General features: G+C 41.4%; 1 protein-coding gene and 1 long non-coding RNA gene across 4 annotated transcripts; one reads left to right on the top strand and one right to left on the bottom strand.

The window, feature by feature from the left end:
• Positions 1-3,047: 3,047 nt before the first annotated feature.
• On the top strand, positions 3,048-22,113 carry LOC101486702 (disintegrin and metalloproteinase domain-containing protein 11). 3 transcript variants are annotated; one of them, XR_013098395.1, is made up of 26 exons: positions 3,048-3,617; positions 4,298-4,488; positions 6,898-6,974; positions 7,259-7,325; positions 8,983-9,065; positions 9,176-9,239; positions 9,322-9,382; positions 10,171-10,355; positions 11,702-11,773; positions 11,953-12,119; positions 12,213-12,297; positions 13,807-13,897; positions 14,334-14,385; positions 14,846-14,945; positions 15,084-15,155; positions 15,282-15,374; positions 15,701-15,781; positions 15,867-15,917; positions 15,996-16,059; positions 16,181-16,286; positions 16,990-17,109; positions 17,225-17,393; positions 17,672-17,783; positions 18,130-18,248; positions 19,875-19,892; positions 20,204-20,266. XR_013098395.1 is itself a non-coding variant. In XM_004552311.6 (26 exons), exons 1-26 carry the CDS (start codon positions 3,425-3,427, stop codon positions 20,217-20,219), a joined length of 2,481 nt encoding a protein of 826 aa, XP_004552368.3. In that variant the 5' UTR covers positions 3,048-3,424; the 3' UTR covers positions 20,220-22,113. The 3 variants fall into 3 exon arrangements, 1 of the variants encoding a protein (XP_004552368.3); XR_013098394.1 differs by lacking the exon at positions 20,204-20,266 and adding an exon at positions 18,567-18,657; XM_004552311.6 differs by lacking the exon at positions 18,130-18,248 and adding an exon at positions 18,567-18,657 and having other exon boundaries at positions 20,204-22,113.
• On the bottom strand, positions 10,055-11,162 carry LOC143418399 (uncharacterized). Its single transcript, XR_013098396.1, has 3 exons — positions 11,089-11,162; positions 10,707-10,872; positions 10,055-10,308 (listed from the first exon to the last, which is right to left on the bottom strand). It is a non-coding gene; the product is annotated as an uncharacterized LOC143418399 (long non-coding RNA).
• Positions 22,114-23,368: the final 1,255 nt, after the last annotated feature.

Raw genomic sequence — 23,368 nt, 5'->3', positions numbered from 1 at the left:
AATAAGGATTCTTTCAACAACACCCCTTACTAACACTCCACGCTGAAGCTCTTCTTGATTACATAGGTAATCAGAGTTATACCTGTGGCAAGAGGTACCATGGGAAATATACACTCACTGCCCACTTTATTAAGCACATCTTGCTACCAGCAAGTTGGATCTTGTTTGTTTTTGTTTTTTGTTTGTTTTTTTTGCCTTTAGAGCATTCTTAATTCACCATGAGACAAATTCAACATGGTGCAGAAAAAAACTACCCAGAGATTTTGGTCCAAATTTATATGATAGCTTAACACAGTGGCTGGAAACTTGTCGGCTGCACACCCATGACACAGACCTCCAGTTCCACCACATCCCAAAGATTCTCTATTAGACTGAGATACAGTCACTGTGAAGGCCACTGGAGCACAGTGAACTCGTTGGTATGTTCAAGAAACCAGGTGACGGTGATTTAAGCTTTGTGGCACGGCACATTATTCTGCTGGAATCAACTATCAGAAATGTACATGAGTAAAAAGATGGACATGCTCAGCAATAATATTCAGGTAGGCTGTGGCATTTAAATGATATTCAGTTAGTATTAAAGAGCCAAGAAAATATCCCCCACGTCATTACACCACTAGCCTGAGGAAAGAACAGAGAATGAACAGAGGATTTTGAGTTGTTTACACATTTTGAATTTTAACAGTTGGATATTTAAGTTACTGTTGCCTTCATATCAGCTTGACACAGTCTGACCATTGTCTTCTGACATCTGGCATCAATGAGGCATTTTCACACAAAGAACTGCTTCTCATTGGATATTTTCTTTTTTTTTTTCCATTCTTTATAAACCCAGAAATGCCTGTGTGGGCAAATCTCAGCAGATCAGAAGTTTGCACCGGCCCATGTAGCACCAACAATCATGCCAAGTTGCCAAAATGCATTGAGTTGCTGCCATATGGTTGGATAATTTGCATTAATAAGTAGATGTGTGCTTAAAAAGTGGCCAGTGAGTGTATTTCTACTACGCTTCAGTACACCTGAAATGGGAATAGCTTTCCCATTTCTTCTTATTCCAGCTGAATGGACTCAGTTACAGAGAATTCAGCAATTAAAGCGCTGACTGTGATACAGCACAGTCCACACCAGAGGGTAGTGTGTCTCTATCACAGTTGGCTCTGCCATTCAGATTCATGCACAAACTGTAAAAGTATTAGGGTATTCCCATTTATTTACTTGTGTATGTCCTGCATTCTGAAACAAATGCCTTCTGTTTCTCAACACGTCCGTTGGATTTTTAATGAGAATCATTGTAGAAGCTGGTTGAGACTTTTCCCCTGTTTTAGCAGAAGGTGTTAGACAGCTTAACAAGACTTCAAACATTTATATGCTACAGAAGGAATCCCCCTTTATATAACACGTATGGGAGGTGTATAGTGATGGATGCTGATTTACTGTGATTCCACCTGTGCTTTTATTACTGTGACATATCAACATCGACTGTCTATAGTACAAGTTTTGATTCAGGACTGGCTGCTTGAGAAGAGTTGTCTCTGTCAAGCTCTGATATAAGAGGGTTCAAGATTGTGATTATTATACATTACTTACATTTAAGTGTAACCTGAAATCTTAAAAAAAATGGAATTCCTCATATCCTTTATATTCACCCTAAAACCAGTGTGACCACTGCATCCCTGCTCACAGAGCCACCTTTGCACTACTTGCAACTCAGCTGTCTTACTGCAGAATACTGCATCAGCACTATGTGACCACTTACCAGATCACAGTGAAGACTTTAGTGTTTGAATCAGAAAGCCAGCAGCAAAGTGCAGACTAAAGTCAGTGTCTGTTTAAAGTTTTAGAACTGCAATATTCTGGCAGCCATCATTTTTTATTTTATTTTATTTTATGATATTTTATTTTATTTTGGCAGGGCAGGAGCATCTTTAGCTTATGCTGCATTCCTCCTGATACTCCCACCTCCATCTCTTCCTGCTATTCCTCCTTCTCTGCTTGTCTCAAAGGGAGGTAAATGAAATATTCAGAGGGGGTGCCGGTGCAGTTTTTCTCCATTAGTTTGATGTATTATAGGATGGCTGCTGAGATTGGGCTGCACCAGGGAAGCTAAACCCAGCAGGTGAGAGACAGCAGAGAGACTGCAGGTTTCAGCGTCCATCTCCATTAGCGGCTTCTGATTAGGAGTCATAAGCAGTTAAACTCATACATCCCTTTGAACACAGCATGTTTTACTGATCACTGGGGCCAACAAAAGCTTTAGAGTTACTTTAGTCAACATGATCATGTAATGTTCTTGTAGGGACATTCACAGTGGTCAGTTGGAGTTTTTCATTTCACTGACAGCAGTGTGTTTGGGCAGTATGCTCTGTGTGATGCTTGATTCAAATAAAAAGACTTAATCAGTCCCTGATATTACACTTTAGTAGCAGTCGTGCATATTCACTTAGCCGCTCTGCTGTGGTTAAGTAAGTACTCAGTGGACCACATGTAACATTCATTTTTTTCCAGCATTAATATTACGTTTTCTTCTTTTGCTACATATTTCCAGACCTATAAGCTGAATGTAACACTGGCTCTTAAAGTGAAAACCAGCTTCTCATTACAAAAACAGTGATTTTTCTAAATGTTAAAACAGCAGGATGCATTCAAACAGGTTAAACATTTGGAGATCCCTGTGATTAAGTTTATTTTTATGGCATTTGGTATAACTTGCAGTGCTGAAATGAATAAAAATGAATCGTAAGAATATCTTGAACAGTTTGAGCTGTTTAAGGCAGAAACAAGGTGTGAACAGTATGGCCTCTGCTGTAGCCGGTTTGTCAGAGGGTGTCTTGGGTTCATAATGTCTCTCCTCGGTCGGGACCACTTTCATCCCCTATAGAGCTGTGATCTTCATGTCAACGCTTTCCCGGATACTCCTGATTAACTCCTTCATGTTCAGAAAATGAATGAACTGCCCATCCCTGATCCCCTTTCGAGCTTTTCTCCGGCTGGCGGGCTGTCGCATCCTCTTCTTGCGCAGAGCTGCATGGCAACGGGAGGAGGAGGCAGCTCGGGATGAAGGAGGGTACCAGCGTCCCACGTGTCCTCCTCACCGCAGACCCAACGCATTGCTCTTCGGTTTCCCATCCCTTCGTTTCCGCATACTGCAGATTCGCATATACACACACATACAACCTCATCCATACACCCATACGCACCCGCGCAGGCTTGCGGAGCTATGATTCCGCGGTGCGCACTCTCCCGTTCCACACTATTTCTAAACTGATCACTCTCTAGGCCTGTATCCATCATCTCCGACAAAGGCCTGTCACTTCTTTTTTTCATCATTCTGATATGCAAATCCAAATTCTCTGTAGCAGTGTTGACCGGAGCTGAGAGGGCGAGTGATAGAGAGGGGGAGAGATGAGAGGAGGCACATCGTCAGATGTTTAGTAGATTGATTTTGGATCCTCGCCATCATTTGTGTGATTTTTTTAGTCTTTTCTTCACTCCGTCTGCCGGGTTCGTGACATCCTGCGGCTCTCCATGCTGTAATCCGGGGGAATATGTGAAGATCATGCTGGCGGTGTGGTGCTTCACGGTCTTTGCTGCAGTGGGCGAGAGGCTTGCAGTCTCAGGTAAGAGAGAGAGAAGCGAGCGAGGGGGTTTGGATCGAGAGAGGGAGAACCCCTTTCGTTTCCTTTGCATCCACTCTTTTTTTCACCGTGAACAGCACTTTTCGAACCCCGGTGTAGGCTCGTAATTTTACTGTAGCGGGATCTCGGTGCCAAACAGCCCACTGGCCTGAAAGCACAATTTGCTGCATCAACACATTCCCACTGCAGCCTCATTACCTATAACGTATCCATAACCATTTCAGACGAGCATTTAGGAAGAAACATCTACAGCACTAGAATATAACTACATTTTATTGCCCTGGGATGACGATTTGTGAGCCTTTCATTTGTATACTCACAATATGCAGGCTTATATGAGCATCCCTATTGTAGATAATTTAAGTAATGACAAGTATTCTAATTATTTTCCATCAGAGCGTGCACATCTAGCTATATCCACTATTTTTATAAAATACTATTACGGATAAATAATGTTCACTGTTAAATTAGGTCACCAAACCGTGAGCTTACAGATGAAGACGCTCACAGGCTGATTTGTTTTAAATGTGCATTACTTTGTGCTTGTTTTTTATCCTTAAAGAAATCCCCGCTGCTCTGTTTGGGCAGGTTCACTTGTGTTGCTAACTTGCAGTGCCTAGTGGAAACACACTGTGAGAGTTTTCCTCTTGTATTACATACAGGTGTTGACAGGAACCTGGAGCAGGATGGAAGCATGTGGGACTGGTTTGCCCCAGTGGGCCGGGCGGAGAGTGGGGACACTGCAACCGAGATCATTTATCCAAAGCGCCTCGTACAGCAAATCAAGTCAGAAGAAGAAATGGCTCATGACTACTTGGGTACCAGGGTGAAGAATAGCACCGGGGACACCTTGGTGAGCTTACATCCTTAATTCTGTTTATTCCCATGCTGTAAAGGATCCCAGACAAGGTTTTAGGACCCTTCCTAAATAAAAGAAACTGATACATTTCACTCTAAATTGAACAAAAAGAAACTATTCCACGTGAGTAATGCATAAATACGTTTCAATGAGAACTTAAAAACATTTGCCCTGCACTAAAATCAATCATTTCCTGCATTTATCGAGGCATAAATGCAGGAAATCCTTGACCATTTCGACTGCAGATAACTGCATGCGTGTACAAGGGTGTGACAGCACCAGGACAGACTTTTATTTTGTTGGTGTCAACCTCCTTTTCCTCCCTGTCACTAAAACAGTGCAGTGCTCAGCTCCCCACTGCTCATGCGGCTCCTACACAGAGATAACAGCGCAGGGCGGTGTATTGCAGCAGCCTCTACTCCTTGCGATTTTGACCCATTTAGTCAGTGAAAATCCCTTTGAATGTGAAGTGAAGCAGCGTCCGGTGGGTGTTACCAAGAAGAGTTGTTGCTTGAAACTATTTTTCCCTTCCCTAAATTTAAGCTGTAACCTCTAGCAACAAGTTATGAAACAACACTTGGCTTTCTTAATACGCACTGCTCAAATGCTGGTTAATCAAAGAGCTGTTTAAATGCCGCGCGATATATGAAGCGACCACCATCTCCACAGGACAAAGGTAGACTCTCTTGAAATAGTCGCATCATCTGATAACTCGGATGCCACGCTGAGTCTCTGACTTCTTTATTATTCAGTAGTGTGTTGAAGTATGTCCCATTAATTATAGAACAGGCCTGTGTAAGAAGTGCTGGATGGTCCAAGAGGTCTGAGCACTCTCCCCCATCCACTGTCTCTCCCATTCTTTCTCTCTCTCTCTCTGACAGTATATTAGGCTCAGTACACACACCAGAGTCACATGCTTCAAGATTTGACTGAATACATATGCTATAATCTTGGGAAGAGATGGTGTCTTAAATAAGCATAACTATAATATGTTCATAAAATGGTTTTCCGTAGACAAGATTTCAAAAGTCTCAGCTGCCTCACTTGCTGTGTTTTGTTTTTTAAATATTTAAGATGCTCGGAATAAGAGACCAGATAAATTTAGAAGCAGTGGGGAGGGATGAGCTGAACTTGTTCTTTTTTTTCTGTCACATCACACTGTGTTCAAAAATAGATGAAGCAACATTTTGGCTGATTTGATTTATTTGGTTTTGCACATTGCGTTCATTTCGGCATAGCTTAAACTCTACAGATTATTAGATGAATATAGATTAGCATCTAGAATCAGATGTTCTCAAGGAAAAAGATAAAGGTATCATAAAGGTATAAAGTTATGGAGCAAGGCAGTTTGTGTGAGAGCAATGCTAGCATAAATCTTACAATGTGTTGTTTGAAGTGTTATTTTATGCAAGAATGTATATTGAACTTTAAGCAATTTACATTTCAGTATCCACAATGGCTTTAAAAGATCTGTAGCAGGTGGGGGCTGCTGGAGACGAAAATAATGATGTGACACAATTGAAGAGGAGTTTCTAAAAAGGACCTTTTAGTGTGATTGTTTCGGCTTTGAAACCAGCAACAATGAGAAAGCGACTGAGTGACAGATTCAGACAAATATGAACTTTTTTGATATTAAGTCTTTGTGATACCATCAGCAGCATCAGAGCAGCTACTTTGTCTTAAAAATAATGTCTTTCAGCCACGTCAAGAACAGTTAAATAGAAACAATCTAAAGCAGTAGAGCAGTGTTACTGTACAGGGACAGAGGTACCAAGCTGCAGCCTCTCCAAGACAATAGTAAGAAATCTGTTGTCTGTACTCAATGGAGGGAATAATTTCTGCATAGTGATGCGTTTTATTGTAAAAGCCCAGTGATTCACTGCAGCCGGTTCCTCCAGACTGAGTTCAAAGCCACGCTGGCACAGTCGAAGCTGCTGAAGAGACATACTGTTTGGTCCGCAGTAAATTTCACTCTCTCCTGCCCCTGCGGTGTCCTTACGTCCTCAAGCCTGGCAGCTGACCATCCGGGGACACAGCATGGCTGAATACATAGGAGTAACGCTTTCTCCTCTTCCTATCCTCCTGTGAAGACCTCCTCTATTTATCCTTATCACGAGACTCCAGCTTAGCTCCTAAACAGCCATAGCTCTGTGGAGTCAAGCTTGCCTGAAAGCTGGCAGCCAGTGCTGATCAATGCAGACTTTATAAATCATAATATCTCAGCTGCTGAGATGCTTTTAGACCTTACACTGTATTGATTTTGCTGAATTATTCATGAGACTTTTTCACAACCCTTCTGTGGCTTTCACAGAGTGACACATCTAACCACAATTGTTTTGTTACACTTTGTTACACACTGTCAAATCCATCTCTCTAGCGTTTTTTTCTTTTTTCTTCTTTCAGCCTGTCCACTTGGCCCAGAGCTGTTTCCAAGTAGAAGCCTTTGGACGCACCTTCACTTTAGACCTGGAATTAAATCAGTTAGTATTACCCTGTAAATTCATCAGATCTGCTTTTTTTTTTTGCACATTTTGTATCAGTGGGTGCTCTTAATTTACTGCAGCTGTTCTAATTAGCATTTCCCCACACTTAAGCAAATGCACTTAGCGCCTCTATTATGTTTCATGTCAAGATGGGGAACACCAAATAAATTTGTGGGGAGAACAGACAGCAGAAAAAAATCCCAGTTTATTATTATTATTATTATTTCTGACTAGAAAGGATGCTGTTGCAAGTATTTATAATATCTTATCTCTCTTTGCAGCCATCTTCTGTCTTCAGATTATGTAGAACGGCACTTTAACCAGGATGGCAGTCCCTTTCAGTCTGTGGTAAGGTTTTCTGCATAAGGTGGGATGCTCACATGATTTCAGTGCATGAACGTGATTCAAAGCAGCATTATCAGCATATTAAAGAGAGTGACCAGAGCAGCAGTGCAACACTCACTTAAAGTTTTGCTTCCTCCTGACAATCCTGAACTGATATAGATCAGATTATATAACAAAATCCTTCGGCTCAAACTGTATTTATTTTTATTATTCTTATTTTAGAAGTAAAACACACTTTTTAAGCCATCTTTTTTAAAATTATTGTGCTGATGTTTTCTACTATTTGATCACAACCTCGTGCTTTTATCTATTTATGGAAAGTGCATTTCGTCCTCCCTGCTTTAGAAGTAAGCTCGTGAACATTACCGGTCTGCACATATGTGGGTTTGCCTATCAGTACGTATGCATGCCTCTCTGCTTTTCTCAGACTGCTGAGAAAGAAAGGAAGTGATCGCCCGTGGTGTAAAATCACAAGCCCACGGAGAGAATCGTCGAGCGAACGTGGAAACGGGATAAAACCTTGACATCTAACGATGAGCTGTGTGCTTGTCAGGAGGGACCAGTGGAATGTGACTGCATTGTGCAAGCCAGGAGGGATGGCTAATGTTTGTTTTTTTTCTTCGCTTTTTCGTGGACAAATGTGCCACTCACTGCCCCCAGCACCCACCCACCCACTCAGCCAGCTCTCACATCCCCACCCACAATCATTTCGAACTCTCCTTCGGTCCTCCTGACCAATCACAAGCCTGTTTCCATAGCAACCAGTTAGCTCAGCAGTGTCATTAAGTTCTTGGCAGCGAAGAGAATGAAAGAAGACCGAAAGGGAGGGAAGAGCAGATCTGGAATGAGAGGAGGAGGAGGGGGATATATGGAGTAAAATGCCAGTTAATACAAAAGCAAGATGAGCTTTGGGATTGGGGAGGAGTAATTCTGGGGGTGTATGTGTGTTCACAGGCAGTCAGATTGTGCCTGGAGTGGTGAAAAGAGAGAAGGGGCGTGCAGGGTTGAGGCTGGAGACCTGTGGTTAGACCAGATTGTCCCTCAGCTGGATGGAGGCTTCATGTGATGATGCCGCTTCTTCTGGACATAGCAGGCGTGATGCATTCAGGGCAGCACTTAACCAGAGTGATCCCTGTGATTAAAATACTTTCAAGTTCAAAGGCATTGTTTCCCTGAGCTGCTGTTGTGAGGTCAAAGCGCCCTGCTGAAATCAATTTAATCCAGGTGAATCAATGGTTCTCACATTTCCCGCTGGTTCTCTTCACCGCTTTAACCTTGCAAAGCAGCGTCAGTGCTACATGACAAGAGCAGATTCCTCTTTGGGTTTTTTTGCGTTTAGTCGCAGCCTGTTTGCTGTACAGTTACTCCACATTAAATTTTAAGAAATAACTGTGTGGGCAATGTTAGTGTTGATTTATTGAAGAGGTCCTTGGGCATGGTGTACTTCCAGCTCTATTGTCAGTAGAGTAAAGGAGTGGAGAACACGATACAAGTAGGTCATAAACTGTGCCACTAACATCTTAAAACAGGAAAGCACGGAGAGGTTTTTCCTCACTTCTCACCTATTGTGATATCAAATGATCTATGAAATTGTCCCTATGAAGCTGAGAGTGTGTCAGCAGAGGTTATTGTACTAAGCAGTGGTTCTTTGTCCTCACAGGGAGGGGAACACTGCTACTATCAGGGAAGGTTAAGAGGTTTACCAGAGTCCTGGGCAGCTGTCTCCACATGCCATGGCTTGTGGTGAGTTTGACAGTAGACCTTGTCTGTAACTTCAAATACTAACTCCCTGTGTGTTACAAATTAGCCTCCCAAACTCACCCTTTATTCTTCATCTTGTTGGTGGTTCTCAGTGGCATGTTCTCTGATGGCTTCTTCTCTTACGGTATTGAGCCCTTTCACAATGACAGCAATCAGGTAAATGACCTGTGACTATAATACAGATTTTTATAGTTAAACATTTTTGTTTTAGGTCCTAATCTTAATATTTTCACTTTAGTATGATGGTGCTCACCTAATACGCAGGATGCCTGATATCAGACTTCCGGCCCATTGTCCAGGTATAAAGCCACACTTATCTTACATTCATGACACATTTGACTTCATTTAGGAAAGAACCTATGCCAAGCGCAATTTTTCAAAAGTCTGAAAATAAATGTCACTTTTTGATTCACAGAAGCTGCTCAAAAGCAGCCATTTTCAAAAATACAAAATCATTTCATAAAAATAGATCAAATCAAATTCATAAGAAATGGATAAATAAGCTGGGTATAATTAAATAATAAGAATAATTTTAAATATATTACATTCACAGTGTTCAAAAGGGAACCTGTTTTGTTCCTTTCCAACCTTGTTGTTATGTTAAATTGCAGAGAGTAGCTTTGTATCATTCAAAGTTTGTGAAATAAGCATTTTTAGCTCCCTTCCTCCAGCCTTGAAGTCAACCTTCTTCTGATTGGCTGCCATTCCTGAACAGTAGTTGGGTCATAGCCCGAACGTCCTGGTTTGGATGACCACATTTGGCATATTTGCTCTCAGTGACATCACACAGAGCCAAGTGTAGAGAAAACATCTAAACTGAGCATTTAGAGTAGTCAGACACAGAGCTTTTGGTTCATAGGAACTCTCTGCGTATTATTTGAAAAATTTGCAATGTTTAACATTATTATTTGCTCTTGTAACAGTACATATGTTTCAGAAAATGAGTAAAATTATAACAGGTCACCTTAAAGATTCGATTTTTCATTGTTTAAAGCCAACTTGAGCTAATAATTTTCTGTCCTCTATCTTCCTTAAAAAGTAATATTTCCCTCTAACTGCCTGCAGCTCTGCTTTTTTATGTGTCCAGACTGTACAGAGGACAGTGAGTGGGATGGCAGAGGAGGTGATGGTGATGATGATGACAGACCGGACCAAGTGAGGGAGCAGCAGGCGTCTGGGGGTCTGCGACGGTCCAAGCGAAGTGTTCGCAAGCCCTCTGTGCAGACTGAGACCAAATATATTGAGCTGATGGTGGTCAATGACAATGATATGGTGAGTGCTAAAGGTTCTTGGTAGCCTGATGACTGTAGTGTGTACTGCTTAACCACATACCCCATGGTTTGTCCAGTACTTCTCCTTATTTATTGTCTAAAATTTCAGTGCCACAATCAATAAGGACATAAAATCTCCCCAAAATTACAAATGTACTTGTACAGAGAGGAGCAGTACCTAAATATCACCAGGATTTGCATGGCTAACAGTAAACAAGAATAGCTGCAAATGCTTGTCTGATAGCAGTTTGTGAGTAAAAAATAGCAAGTTAAAAGATAAATCAAATACAGAGCCCAGTAACAAGTAGAAATATACATTTTATCATCATAATATCAGCATTTAAATTAATACCTTTTTTTAGTGGCCAGCTCAACAAAGAAGGATGACACACTGCCACTTGCAGAGCAGTGACCAGGTGTTCTGCAGTATGGCTAATCCCACTCAGCTCCACTCAGGAAACGCAAACAGAACCCACATAGAGCAACCCCTCAAGAGGGCCTGGGGCTGTCACATATTGCTAGTTGTACACAAACATATGAGCTTTTATTTTTATATAGCAACAAAGCTGCCAGAGGCCAGGCAGTCCAGTTTCATTAGCTCCAAGCTTACACTGACATCAGAATATGTTAGGACTGGACAGTGTACAGGTGTTCATATGCTAGTTGAACGTTTCTTAAAGGAATACAGACAAAGCAATGGATATGCAATAAGAAAAAAACTGTGACAGACTGACCTCCTTTGACAGGTAAGGATGGATAAGAGTCATGGTAAAACTATAAACATGAAGAGGCAGAGAGACTACAAACCTAGAAAACTAAATTAAAGAGAAATATCTGGCAGAATAGATGATATAGAGTGTAATCAAGGAAGTGGAAATAGGTGCATAATGAGACACAGGTGTAGACAATCAAGACAATCAAAAGGGGAACAAAAGACTCACAGGAAGACACAACAGATAACCCACTGCTGAAGTAAAACAGGGAACAAACTGAAAGGCACAGACAAACTACTAGGTACAGAGCTGATGCAAACTTACACTGAACAGAATGCAGAAAGAACATTGGGGGAACACACAAGTAACACACTGATGAAACTACAAGTCAAATACAACAGATTTCATTGTTAAGCAAAAAGCAATATTTGCATTTCATTTAATTAACCGAAACTTTGCCACTTCAGTTGACATTGGTCATGCAAGAAGTACATTGAAACATTCCATGTAACTCATTCCTTATATCACTTGGTCAGTACAAGTAAATCAAATTACATGTCTGATTGTGTATTTGTGTGTAGCAGAGCTGATGTGATCCATCTCTTAAGCCATCTGTGCGTCTTTTCCTCTACAGTTTGTACAGCTGCGTCGCTCAAGCAGCCAAACCAAGAACTTTGCCAAAGCTGTGGTCAACACGGCGGATACGGTAAGTGATCGGTTTGCAGGAAATTAATCCTCCTACTGCTAAACTCTGCCTTCTCACTTCGCCACCTGTCAATAAACACGTGTGTGTGTGGGAATGATCTGTCCCAGATGACACTTACAAAAAATCAGACCAAAACACCAAATGAAGCAGTGCACTGATGGGCATTTTGTGGTCCTCAGATCTATCAGGAACAGCTCAACACAAGGATTGTACTGGTCGCCATGGAGACCTGGACCTCTAAAAATATGATGCCAGTAGTGGAAGACCCATTGACAACGCTGCAAAACTTCATGAAGTACAGGAAGGACAACATCAGAGAGCAGAGTGATGTAGTCCATCTTTTCTCGTAAGACCGTCAAAATAAATAAATAAAATTTTAATGGGAACTAAAGCTTATGTGATGTCTGGACTTGCAACTTTGGCTTTCCTGTGCTCACAGAGGGCGTAACTTTCATAGTAGCCGTAGTGGGACAGCCTACACAGGAGGGGTGTGCTCTCCAACAAGAGGAGGAGGAATTAACGAGGTAAGGAAAATATAACATGATTATAATTTTCTATTACACAGATAGGGTTTATTATAAATTTTAACCTAAAATGAGTAATCCATCCATCCATCAGTTTTCTTAATAGCTTATCCATTTGATGGCCACTAAAGGTTATCTCAGCTATCATAGCGCGAGAGGTGTGGTGCTAACTACTGTATTACTGTGAATCTCTAATTGGACTTATAATATAAATTGAAATTTAGTTGTAAAGCCAAATTTTAAGTTTTTATGTATTTTTGTTGTAATATTAAAATCAAATCATCAATAAGTAGGACTAAGTTCTCTGATTTAAAACATAGCTGAAAATAATTTATATGAAGCATATATTTTCAAGTAGGTACAGCAAAAAAAGTTGCGAGACTGAACCTGCTCAGTGACTGGGGCTATTCTTTGTGCAGTTTTCATGCTCTACTCATGCTTATGTGGGATTCCTGTGGGTGCCCAGGTTTCCTCCCTCAGTCTAAAGATATCTGTGTTTGATTATCAGGCGATTCTAAATTGATTGTGTGGAGGTGAAAGTTGGCTGTGTCTCTGTGTTGGACTGGCAGCCTGTCCAGGCAGAGGGACCAGGTGTCCCAGCACAGCAGTTTTATCCTGTTTGTAAGTCGTAGAATCAGCACTGAGGCAGAGACGAGCTACTGCATAAGTTAGATGAGTGTAAGTATTCTAGGGTCTGTTGAAAAGTGAAGGACTAGTGGAACAGGAGACTGTTGCAGTAGAGAGAGGACAGAGGGAAAGTGAAGCTGTCAGTTTACTGGTCACTATAAGTTCCTACCCTCATATATAGCTAACAAGCTTTGGGTTGTGACCAAAAGAAATAGATCACAGACATAAGCAGCAGAACTGCAAGTATCTGTGTTCTCTTTTAGAGATAGCACGAGGACCTCAGCCATTTGGGAGGGACTCAGAGCAGAGGCACTATTCCTCCAAATTCAAAGAGCCAGTTGAGGTGGTTTGGGCATCTGGATAGGATGCTTGTTCAGTGCTTCCTAAGTGACGTGTTTTGTGCAAAAGCGTGTAACTATTGCAGTTTGTACTGTGCATTAAATGCAGGAGTTGTACACGGGGCCACAGGCAACAATGATTTCCTTTGTCATTTTGTGGTGGATAAGCTCAGTCTCTCACAAACGTGCTCCTGTGATTAGCCAGCACGTCATAGAGTGGGTGGGAGGTATTGTCCAGCATTGTCCTTGTCTTGGACAACATCCGCCTCTCCGGCAACACCTTAAGGGAGTCCAGCTCCATTCCCACAACATTAGTGGCCTTACCAATCAGTTGTTTTGAGTCTGTTGGCATCTGCCACTGCTGAGATTCCTGCCTCCACAACACAGATGTAAATGACAGGGGGAGGATGGATGGATGGATGGATGGATGGATGGATGGATGGATAAACTCAACTTATGTGACTCACAATAAATATGTGTCGCAAAATATGTGTCCCCACTTCACAGCAAACTTTTACATGCATTCCATGTGAATTTGTTTCAGTATGGAAATGTAGGTGCGATGGCCATCACTTTGTGCCAGAGTCTTGGCCAGAACATTGGGATGAGGTGGAACAATGCACGTAACTCTGCAGGTAAGATAGAAGAAAAGCTTTATTTACAGGGAACTGTAAACCCAGCACTGGAGTGAATAGATTAACAAAGTAAGAGAGCAACATTGGTGCTGGTAGGATTAAGGCAGTGGGGGTGGAGGTGTTAGTGTCCCTGTCCAGCAGTTCTCTTCTGTAATTATACTCCTTCATTAGGTGATTAGTCACCTGCTTCCAAGAAGGAGGAGGTGGTGGTTAAAGCATCCTTGCCACTAAAGAATAGGCTCTATAACCATCAGTTGTATTTTTCAATGCCAAACACATAGATCTATACTGTATCTCTTATCTTTATTTGTTATGAGTACAAGTTCATAATGTCTTGCAGCAGCATTTAAAGCGTCACAGCTTAAGTTATAAATGAAGATCAGTGCATTATTTTATTCCTTTAGTTTATGTCTGTCATCTTTGCCGTTCTTCACAGGAGACTGCAAATGCCCAGATGCCTGGGTGGGATGCATCATGGAAGACACAGGGTAAAATCCCTTTAAGCTACAGTTTTGTCTTACTAATTTCCCTGACTTAAAAAATGAAACACCTGTAACAGAGAGAAACTTTAAATTTTACTGTCTTTCGATTAGTCAAGCCAGTGATAATCACCGATGCATTTGATGCTTTGTGCAAATTTGCTGAAACATAAGACATCAGTGTGCCGGTCACCGTGTAAGAATTACAAATGGTGAATTGAAAGTATTTACTACATGAGTGATTTGGATTTAGCTCCCCTTGCCAGATGGAACAATAAAGATTTCAATTATTCATTTGAGTAATATCTTACTACAGATGGTAACATTTCTGTCAGATTGCGACGTGATGGCACAGACACCCACAATGGATCTGGCATTCCTTACTGACAGAAAAGTATCATGCTGTTTTTATTTTATTTCCTTGTCATGTAGTGTCTTGATCTTCCTTTGTGTTTTTTTGTCATCACAGATTCCATCTGCCCAGAAAGTTTTCTCGCTGCAGCGTTGACGAGTACATCCAGTTCTTGCTCCAGGGAGGTGGCAGCTGCCTGTTCAACAAGCCCAACAAGGTGAGGGCCATGTGGATATGTGGCCTGTGAAATCTTTTTTTAAATCAAAATACATATTTAATTCGGAGTCGCACATTATTTTTTTGCTTTAATCCTTTGAATAACCTTTACTTAATCTTTTACCTTTGTCTCTTTTAGCTCTTGGACCCTCCTGAGTGTGGGAACGGGTTTGTGGAGCCAGGAGAAGAGTGTGATTGTGGATCCCAGCTGGTAAGTAGCTGGCTAGACTGGTTAACCTACTGGAAACAGGTAGCGTCTCCACATCATGTCTATGTATGGGCCCCAAATGGTGTCTTGTTTTCTGGAACTCAGCTGTTTTCATGTCTGTGGTGGCAGGAATGTGCCCGTAGGGGAGGAGCCTGCTGTAAAAAGTGCACCCTTACCCATGATGCCATGTGCAGTAACGGACTCTGCTGCAGTGGCTGCAAGGTGAGCAGCCCTGTATTACAAAGAGCCTGAAAAGTAAATTAAACTGACTGAGTGAAATTTGAACATCAGGTTTACTTTGTCAGAGCATTTATAGTATTTTTCTCCTTTATATGTTATCAAAACTTCTGAAATTTAAAAGATTCAGAAAGTCTTAATTTATGCTGGTGCGGTGACAAGAACAAGAAGTGTGTCATGTTTCTTATGACTCACAACATTTTCAGACTTCTCAGCCTGTATGGTTGCGCGGCATGCATTAAAAATCACCCATATGACAACTGATTGACATGTTTGTCTGATGCCTTTTTTTTTTCTCTGATGCGTGTTAGTATGAGCAGAGAGGCGTGGTGTGTCGACAGGCTGTGAATGACTGTGACATCCCGGAAACTTGCACTGGAGACTCTAGCGAGGTAGCACTCTCTGTACACAACACTGAAAACTGTAAGATCACATAAAACGGCTTCCAGTTCATGATGTACTTTCCTACTTTTGCAGTGCCCTCATAATGTCCACAAGCTAGATGGATACATGTGTGATAATAGTCAGGTAAGAGATGGTTTTGGCTGTTTTCTAATATGCAGTTGAGTTTGTGGTACACTAATTAGCACTGTTTCACCCCTTTAGGGACGATGTTACAGTGGACGATGTAGGACACGTGATGGACAATGCAAGGGGCTCTGGGGCTATAGTATGTGTTAAACACATCCACAGCATCTCTTCCAGCATATGACATTTTTATTTTACTAGTTTAGTCTGATTCTGATAGTTAAAATATGAATATGTATATTTGTTTGTTTTTTCCATCTCAGATTCAGCAGACAGGTTTTGTTATGAGAAGCTGAACGCTGAGGGGACAGAAAAAGGAAATTGTGGCCCCGGTCCTGATGGCCAAGGCTGGCTCCAGTGCAACAAGCCGTAAGTGGCAAATTCCCGATTCTCTTTTTTGGTTTTCTTGCACTGTATGTTAGCATTTTCCTTATTATTGCACGGTCTGAATTTCAAGTGTCTCTTGAATGGTGGCCTTATTTTAAGATTTTCCACCAATTTCACTGAAAAGATTCAAAAGATTCAAACATAAAGAAAAGTGAGGAAAAATGGGCACATGCAATGCTGCCGGTATGGTCATCCCAAGACAACAAGCAGCTGGACAGTGTCCAGAGAGACAACAAAAAAGGCTCCACAGAGCCTGACCCTTCCAGACATCCTGAAAATAGCAAAAGTTCGAAAATTAGAGGGATTCACACACCCCCAAAAAATCCACCCTGGCTGTGGCTCAGGAGATAGTCTTCCACTAATTAAAAGGTCTGTGATTCAATCTCTGAATCATTCAGTCCTCAAAGGGTCCTTGTGTGCAATCTCAACCAATTTACTGATGCATCAATCAGGAAGTCATTCATAAAGTTCTGTAAGGATGGAATAAAAACTCTGTCTATATGTGTATGAATGTGAAAGAGTCACCTGCTCATTCTAGGCGTGACCTGAACATAATCCTCAGTTGGCCTGTCAGTAAGGAAAAATAAAACTTCTATAAATGTATAGAAATCTATAATACATTTATGAATTGCACTGTTGGTGAAATGTCATGTTCCTTTTTTCTTATTGCATCGGCTTCTTTTAGAGATGTTTTATGCGGGTTCCTGTTCTGTGCTAATGTGACAATGAAGCCAAAGTTTGGAGACCTCCAAGGTGAAGTGACCAGCTTCACCCTCTATCACCAGAACAAGTACTTGGACTGCAGGTAGTCACATTAAATTCATCCAATCAGTCACAAAGGCTGTTGTCCATTAGTATCCCTTGGTGTTGTAATTCTAACTCTGTCCTATCTATCTCTCATGTTTGGATGCTTCAATTAGGGGTGGCCATGCTCTGCTAGAGGACGGCACAGACCTGGGCTATGTGGAGGATGGCACTCCATGTGGTCCCAACATGATGTGTTTGGAGAGACGCTGCCTCCCTGTGGCTGCATTCAACCTCAGCACATGCCCAGGATCCAACTTCGGACGCATTTGTTCTGACCATGGGGTAAAAGAAAAAAAGACAAAGCTAATATCTTCTCATTTTAGAGTGACACTGTCGATTTTTTTCAGTCTAAATTTGAATGAAAAATTAATGTTTTTTTATGTGAACTTTAACTGTTTCAACACCCTTTTAAGCATCACACATAGGACCTGCTTGAAGAACAGGCTTACGTTGATTATGTTGATCAATACCAAATCATTTTAATGTTCTTATATTCAACTGCCCCGTCTTTCTCTTAGCAGATAGCTAATTGGGCCTCTCTCCCATCAAATCTCTTGCAGACCTGCAGTAATGAAGTGAAGTGTATCTGTGATAGGGACTACACCGGGAAGGACTGCAGTGTCTTCGATCCCATCCCTGAGCCCACGGTCGCAACAGGCCCAGAGAAGAAAGGTCCATAGCAACTCTCACCCTGTCCATGTCTCTCTTTCTGTCTGCCTCTCACATCCCCCTCATAGTCTCTACCCATCATCCCTTTAGCTTCTTCATGTACTGAAGTCGACTACCTCACATTGGACAAAAAGGATAGTTTACCTGAATATTGTGAGGAAGTTAATTTTTAGACCACACAGTGTTATCCTTCCTGCTGAGTCTTGGTTTCAATGTTGGAAGATTGTGTGGGTGTGTTGAGACACATTTATCCATTAGAGCATGTGTATGTAGTGAATGTGTGTGTGTGGTGGTACTGTGTGCTTTGCAGGCACTGCGATTTTCAAGTGTCTTCCTTACTTTCTTGCAGTCTGCCAATGACACAGAGCAATTGAGCAGCTGCTGCTCTTATAGAGCCAAAAAAGCCAAAGCCACCCTGAGCAGGAGGGTGTCCAGCTGAAAGAGCAGGAGAGGTGGAATGAGAACAAAGTAATAAAACACTCTCTCCTTTGTATTTTTGTTACTGTTGTCTTCCTGACTTCCCTCGCTCACCCGCCTGTTCTCCCATCTCCACCCCATGGGCTGGTTACTTCCTCTTTCCCTGCATCTCTCTTTCTGTCTGCAGGTATCTTGCCATCTTTCTCTCTCTCTTTCTCCCTCTCTCTAGTTGATGTTGTTGATGTACAGTGTTGATGCTGTCTTCTGACGTGTGTTTTTTAGTGGTGTTGTTTTGTTTCTGCCCCTCCTCTTCCTCCTCCTCCTCCTCCTCCTCCGCACCCTTCCTTCCCTCCTCCTTCCTCTGCGCAGGTCCAAGTGGCACCAATATCATTATAGGGTCCATCGCAGGTGCTATTCTCCTGGCAGCTATAGTCCTAGGGGGAACAGGATGGGGATTTAAGTAAGAGTTCTGGCATGCCTTTCTGTACCTGTCTGCTTCTACCTAAAGGACGTCCCCGCCCCTCCCACTCTCACGTTTATGAACTAGATGCCCATTTGCAACTCACTGCCCAGCCCAGGGGAGGGGAAATGGGGAGTCAAGTCTGAGACGTGCTAATGCTTGAACCGCTTTTGGCTTTTAAGATCCATACAAAACACAACTACGCTGTAATCAACTCTGAGCTCCATCCTGCACCTTTCCTCCCTCTCCATCCTCTTTCCAGACCCATTTTTTTAGTAATGACAGGGCAAGACATGTTTTTTGCCAGGAACCACTACAGCCCTTTTCTCAAGTCTACTAGAACAGACCTGACTTACCCTACTGGTGCCACATTTTCCCCCACCTGTTTACTCTCCATGTAAAGACTAAAAACGTTTTTGTTTTGTTTTTTTGACACTGGGTTTACCTAAGCATTCATTTTGTCATATACTCTTACGTTGGTGCTTTTAAACACCTGCATTATCCCTTTTCTCTGTAGGCAGCATCCTAACCTCAAATGCCCTTGCTGAAGTGCTCCTTCCGCACTATTCCACCTATGCATGCTTGCTATTATGCACTACTTATGGTCTGACCTAAAAGGACTACTGCTGCTCTAATAGACAGTCAGTATATATGATATATGATGTATATGATAATTCTTTGATATATAGACAACAGTAAATTAAGAAGCAATAAGTGATTCTTAGTTTATAGAATGCAGTCAGTCCTTTTGGGGCCAGAAGTGTCTGTGCATGTGTGCATGTGTGCATGAGCCATAAGCAAAGTTTTCTCTTCCTAATCATACTGCTGGCTTACTGGGTAATATTATCAGGCATAGCTGTGGCAGACTTCTGTAGACCTGCTGCATGTGATGTGATCACTACAATGTGATGAAGATTTAGGGAAGGACTGGTAGATGAATAATGGATTGAGTCATTGTTTGAGTCATGATGGAGCTAATTCTGACTTGACTTGAGGCAGTTTGACAAGAAGGAAACTCATTTTTTTTTAAAATCCTTAAGTCCACTCTAAGTTGTGTTTACTTGCTTTGCTACTTACTTTGCTTTTTACATAGAATTATAACTTGCAAAGCACATTAATTCTTATTTGTGTGTCATGAGTTCTTCATTTCTTTTATCAATACTGACTTAAGTATCTCCACATTTTGTCTTCTCTCCTGGCGTTCTCATGGGATGCAGGAACATTCGAAGAGGAAGGTATAATATATCACCATGTAATCTGTACACAGAGCTGCATCCTAAAAATATCCCACTATCTCATCCCAAACTCACTCCGCATGGCTGCTGACACAGTAATCCACCATCTGAAAATCATCTCCACAGAACTTATTCAATCCTTTCCATTTCAGTTCTCTCCTTTTTAAAAAAAAATTTAAAAATACTTTAGATCATTCCTATTACACCAGCTACAAAACAGTAAAGCAAAATAGCTTCTCTCATCGTCATCTCCTATCACCTATATCAGCATATCTATATTAATAAGTGCTTAATTTTCACTTGTCTTTCAGATCTGGTGGAGGATAAGATCTGTCTGTCTTTCTGTCTCTGTGTCCTGTCCACTTCTGTCTTCCTCCTCGCACTGTGTCATTTCACGTTGAAGAAGAGGGGAACAAAAAAAAAATAGGTCTTCCACTACTGTCCCACAATATCTCCAAAACCTCTTCCGAGCATCGTTTCCTCCACGATCGCGTCTGCTCCTTTCGTCTGTCCTCCTGGGACCTGTGGAGCTCCTCTCACCATACCAGCCAAATCATACTCATGTGGCTGCTGCCAGCAGGCCACTGAGGATTACGTCCAGGCCACGCCTAGAGCAAGCAGGTGGCTCTCCCTGTGGGAGACACCGGGGTCTTCCTCCAGTCCAGTGGCTATACGAATGTGCTTTGGTGTCTGTGTACCTCTTCTCACGTCTCGGACAGTCTGATCAAGAACATATCAAAGGTGGACCAAATGAGACACGTCTTTCCAATGCCTGCCTGCACATAAACTAACCCGGCCGTCACTTGAGTAAATGCTGGACTAGCACACACAGACTGAAATAACATAACAGGGGCTGTATTGTTTCCTTTTTTTCTTTAAGGAAACAGACCTAAGATACAGTTCCTCCGAGGTCCAGACGTTGACAAGGTGCATCTTAAAATGGACAGAAATTAGTTTTTAATCTACAACATTTGGCAACGTTGAGATAACTTTAACAAAAAGAACACTGTTGTTAGCATGTTTTCCAAAGAAAAGGTGAGTAAGGACTGACTGATCGTAGAAGCTGTTTGTTCTGGATTGCAGTTTGAGTCTTAACTTGAGGCATCCTACCTGCCCACCAATCTCCCACACCCTCAAGTTTTCAGGTACAAAAAAAGGAAGCTAGGTGTTGTGGTTTTGGGATCATTAAAAAAAATATCATATATATGAAGCAGCAGAGACCGTAACTTAGTGTTTTCGATGACAGACCGACCAACATACATTCCACAATATCTGTCTGTGCGTGTTCACCACTTTTGGGCCCAAAGTTTGTACGCTTAGGAAGTTTACTATGTCTGTCTGCTCAGGAGTGAATGTATGGGTGTAAGAGGTTTTTAAAGAAAGTAAGAATGTGTGTGTTTACATTAATGTTATGGGGCAGTTGTGTCTGTGTACACCTGAACATTCCTCCCATCACTGGTTTTTACCTCTAGCAGATCATCTCTTTCTACAACCTGTTGTGCGCTGCAGCCACGCACCCTAAAGGCAGCACAGAAAGAATTCAACATGCCATGTATCTACAAAAAAAAATGAGCACTAGCCAACTGTATGCACACCTATTTGTAAATATGTGCAAGATATACTGAATGTTAAATGCAATGTATGAAGATTTATTTAAAACTATGCTTAAAAATAATTTATCTGTTTGAGAAAATTTATAGCTATCCATCTCCTGACACGCCCTGCCTCTGCAAATCTCTCCTGTAGACAAAGCTGTCCATGCATCTTTAAATGTGGCCAAAAAAAAAAAAAAAAAGCTACGCTTGCCATCTCATCATTTCTCTTGTAGTTCTAACTACCACTGAAATGAAATGCCATGAGTCTTTTGTACATTTGTTGATAGCCCTGATCCCTGGGTGAACGCCTCAGCCCAGAAACTTTGTAAATGAGATTAAAGAGATCTGGTTCGGGGTCCAGAATGCAGCTTGTCTGATGGCGTATGCGGTCAGTTTGGTTTGTTTTGAGCTTTGCACTATGGCTAATGCACTATTGTTATTAATACAATATATACAGAGTGGATATCAAATGCAATCGGGAAGAAGAAGGAAGAAAATGAGATGCGTCTTACCCCATATTTTTAGAGACTATCTTTTTTGAAATTAATCAATGAAAAGGAATGAAATCAAGACTGCAAATGGATTAAAATGAAGGGAAAATAAAATATTAAAACACGAAGCCAGAACTCTTACTCTCGCATGTCACTGTTGGTATTTCACAGCTTTAATCGATGGTTAGACTTTCTGCTTTTTTCTGGTTCTTAATTTTTTTTAAATATAATGATTATATGAAACTATCGTAAGAAGGTAGAAAAGAATCATGCAAAACATTGCGTAAATTATATGGCATTAAAGCTTTTATCAGAGCTATTTACACTACTGTGCAGAAGTCTGAAATCGCTCATTTCTTTATATTTTGTGCACGAGGCAGACTTTCTCCTAATTTTTGTTGAAGTTTTCTTGAGCAACAGTTTTCCAGGATTTCTGATGGATTTCAAACTTTGGCTTTGGGCAATACCTTAAAAAAAAAAAAGTCATATGCTTAAAAAACTGACACCTCATCAGAAATGATCTCAGTGGAACAGTGACTGTCAAGAAGCCAAAATAAAGGAAGGGAAACTGGCAGAAAAGACTGAGGTATGCCAGGTTACACAAGAACTGGACTGAAAATCAGTAACAACAGGTCTGAGTGATGAATTCAAATTTGAAGTTTTTCCCTCAAATTATTACCAATGTGCACAGAGGAGGTCAAGAGAGATAGAGTCATCTGTAAAACACGGTGGAGGCTTTGTCAAGGTTTATTGCTGCATTTCAGCCAGTGGTGTTGGGGATCTTGTCAAAACTGATGGAATTACAATGGAAGAAAAATGCCATCAGACTTTGATCCATCATTTAATACCATCTGGAAAGAGCTTAATTGTTTAACAGAGATCCCAAACACACTGCCAATGTAGTAAAAGCCTACCTAAATAGAAAAAACACAGAGTAGGAAACTACCAGATATGCACCAGGCTCCTCATGCCTGGTGCTTAACGGTTTCAAAGCTCCAAAGAAGAGCTTTGAATGTCCTTTGAGAACTATTTCTGAACACTACTTAAATAAATTATAAGAAAGTTCAGGATGTGCTGAAGAAAACCATGATCGTATAGAAAATATGTTTTTACACTCCATTTCTTTGCCTTTGCATGTTTAAATAAATTGCTCCTCTTTCCCATTTTACTAACACAAACTGAATAAATGAGGGGTGGCTCGAGACTTTTGCACGTTACTCTACATGGAGGGCAAAGTGGGTGAACCATGCAGCAAGAGCTTTGTGCTATATGGTGATTATTTATCTCAGGTTCATGAGCGCAACTACATCCCAAACACTTGCCTTCCTGTTGTACATCTAAAAATGCCCCACACATCTTGCTTTCATGCTCCGCTGTTGTCCCCAGAGTC

This window comes from Maylandia zebra, linkage group LG4 (assembly GCF_041146795.1).
Source record: "Maylandia zebra isolate NMK-2024a linkage group LG4, Mzebra_GT3a, whole genome shotgun sequence".
NCBI classification, from domain to species: Eukaryota; Metazoa; Chordata; class Actinopteri; order Cichliformes; family Cichlidae; genus Maylandia; species Maylandia zebra.
Note: the sequence above shows the minus strand (reverse complement) of the source record. Positions and strands in the feature narration are given on the sequence as shown.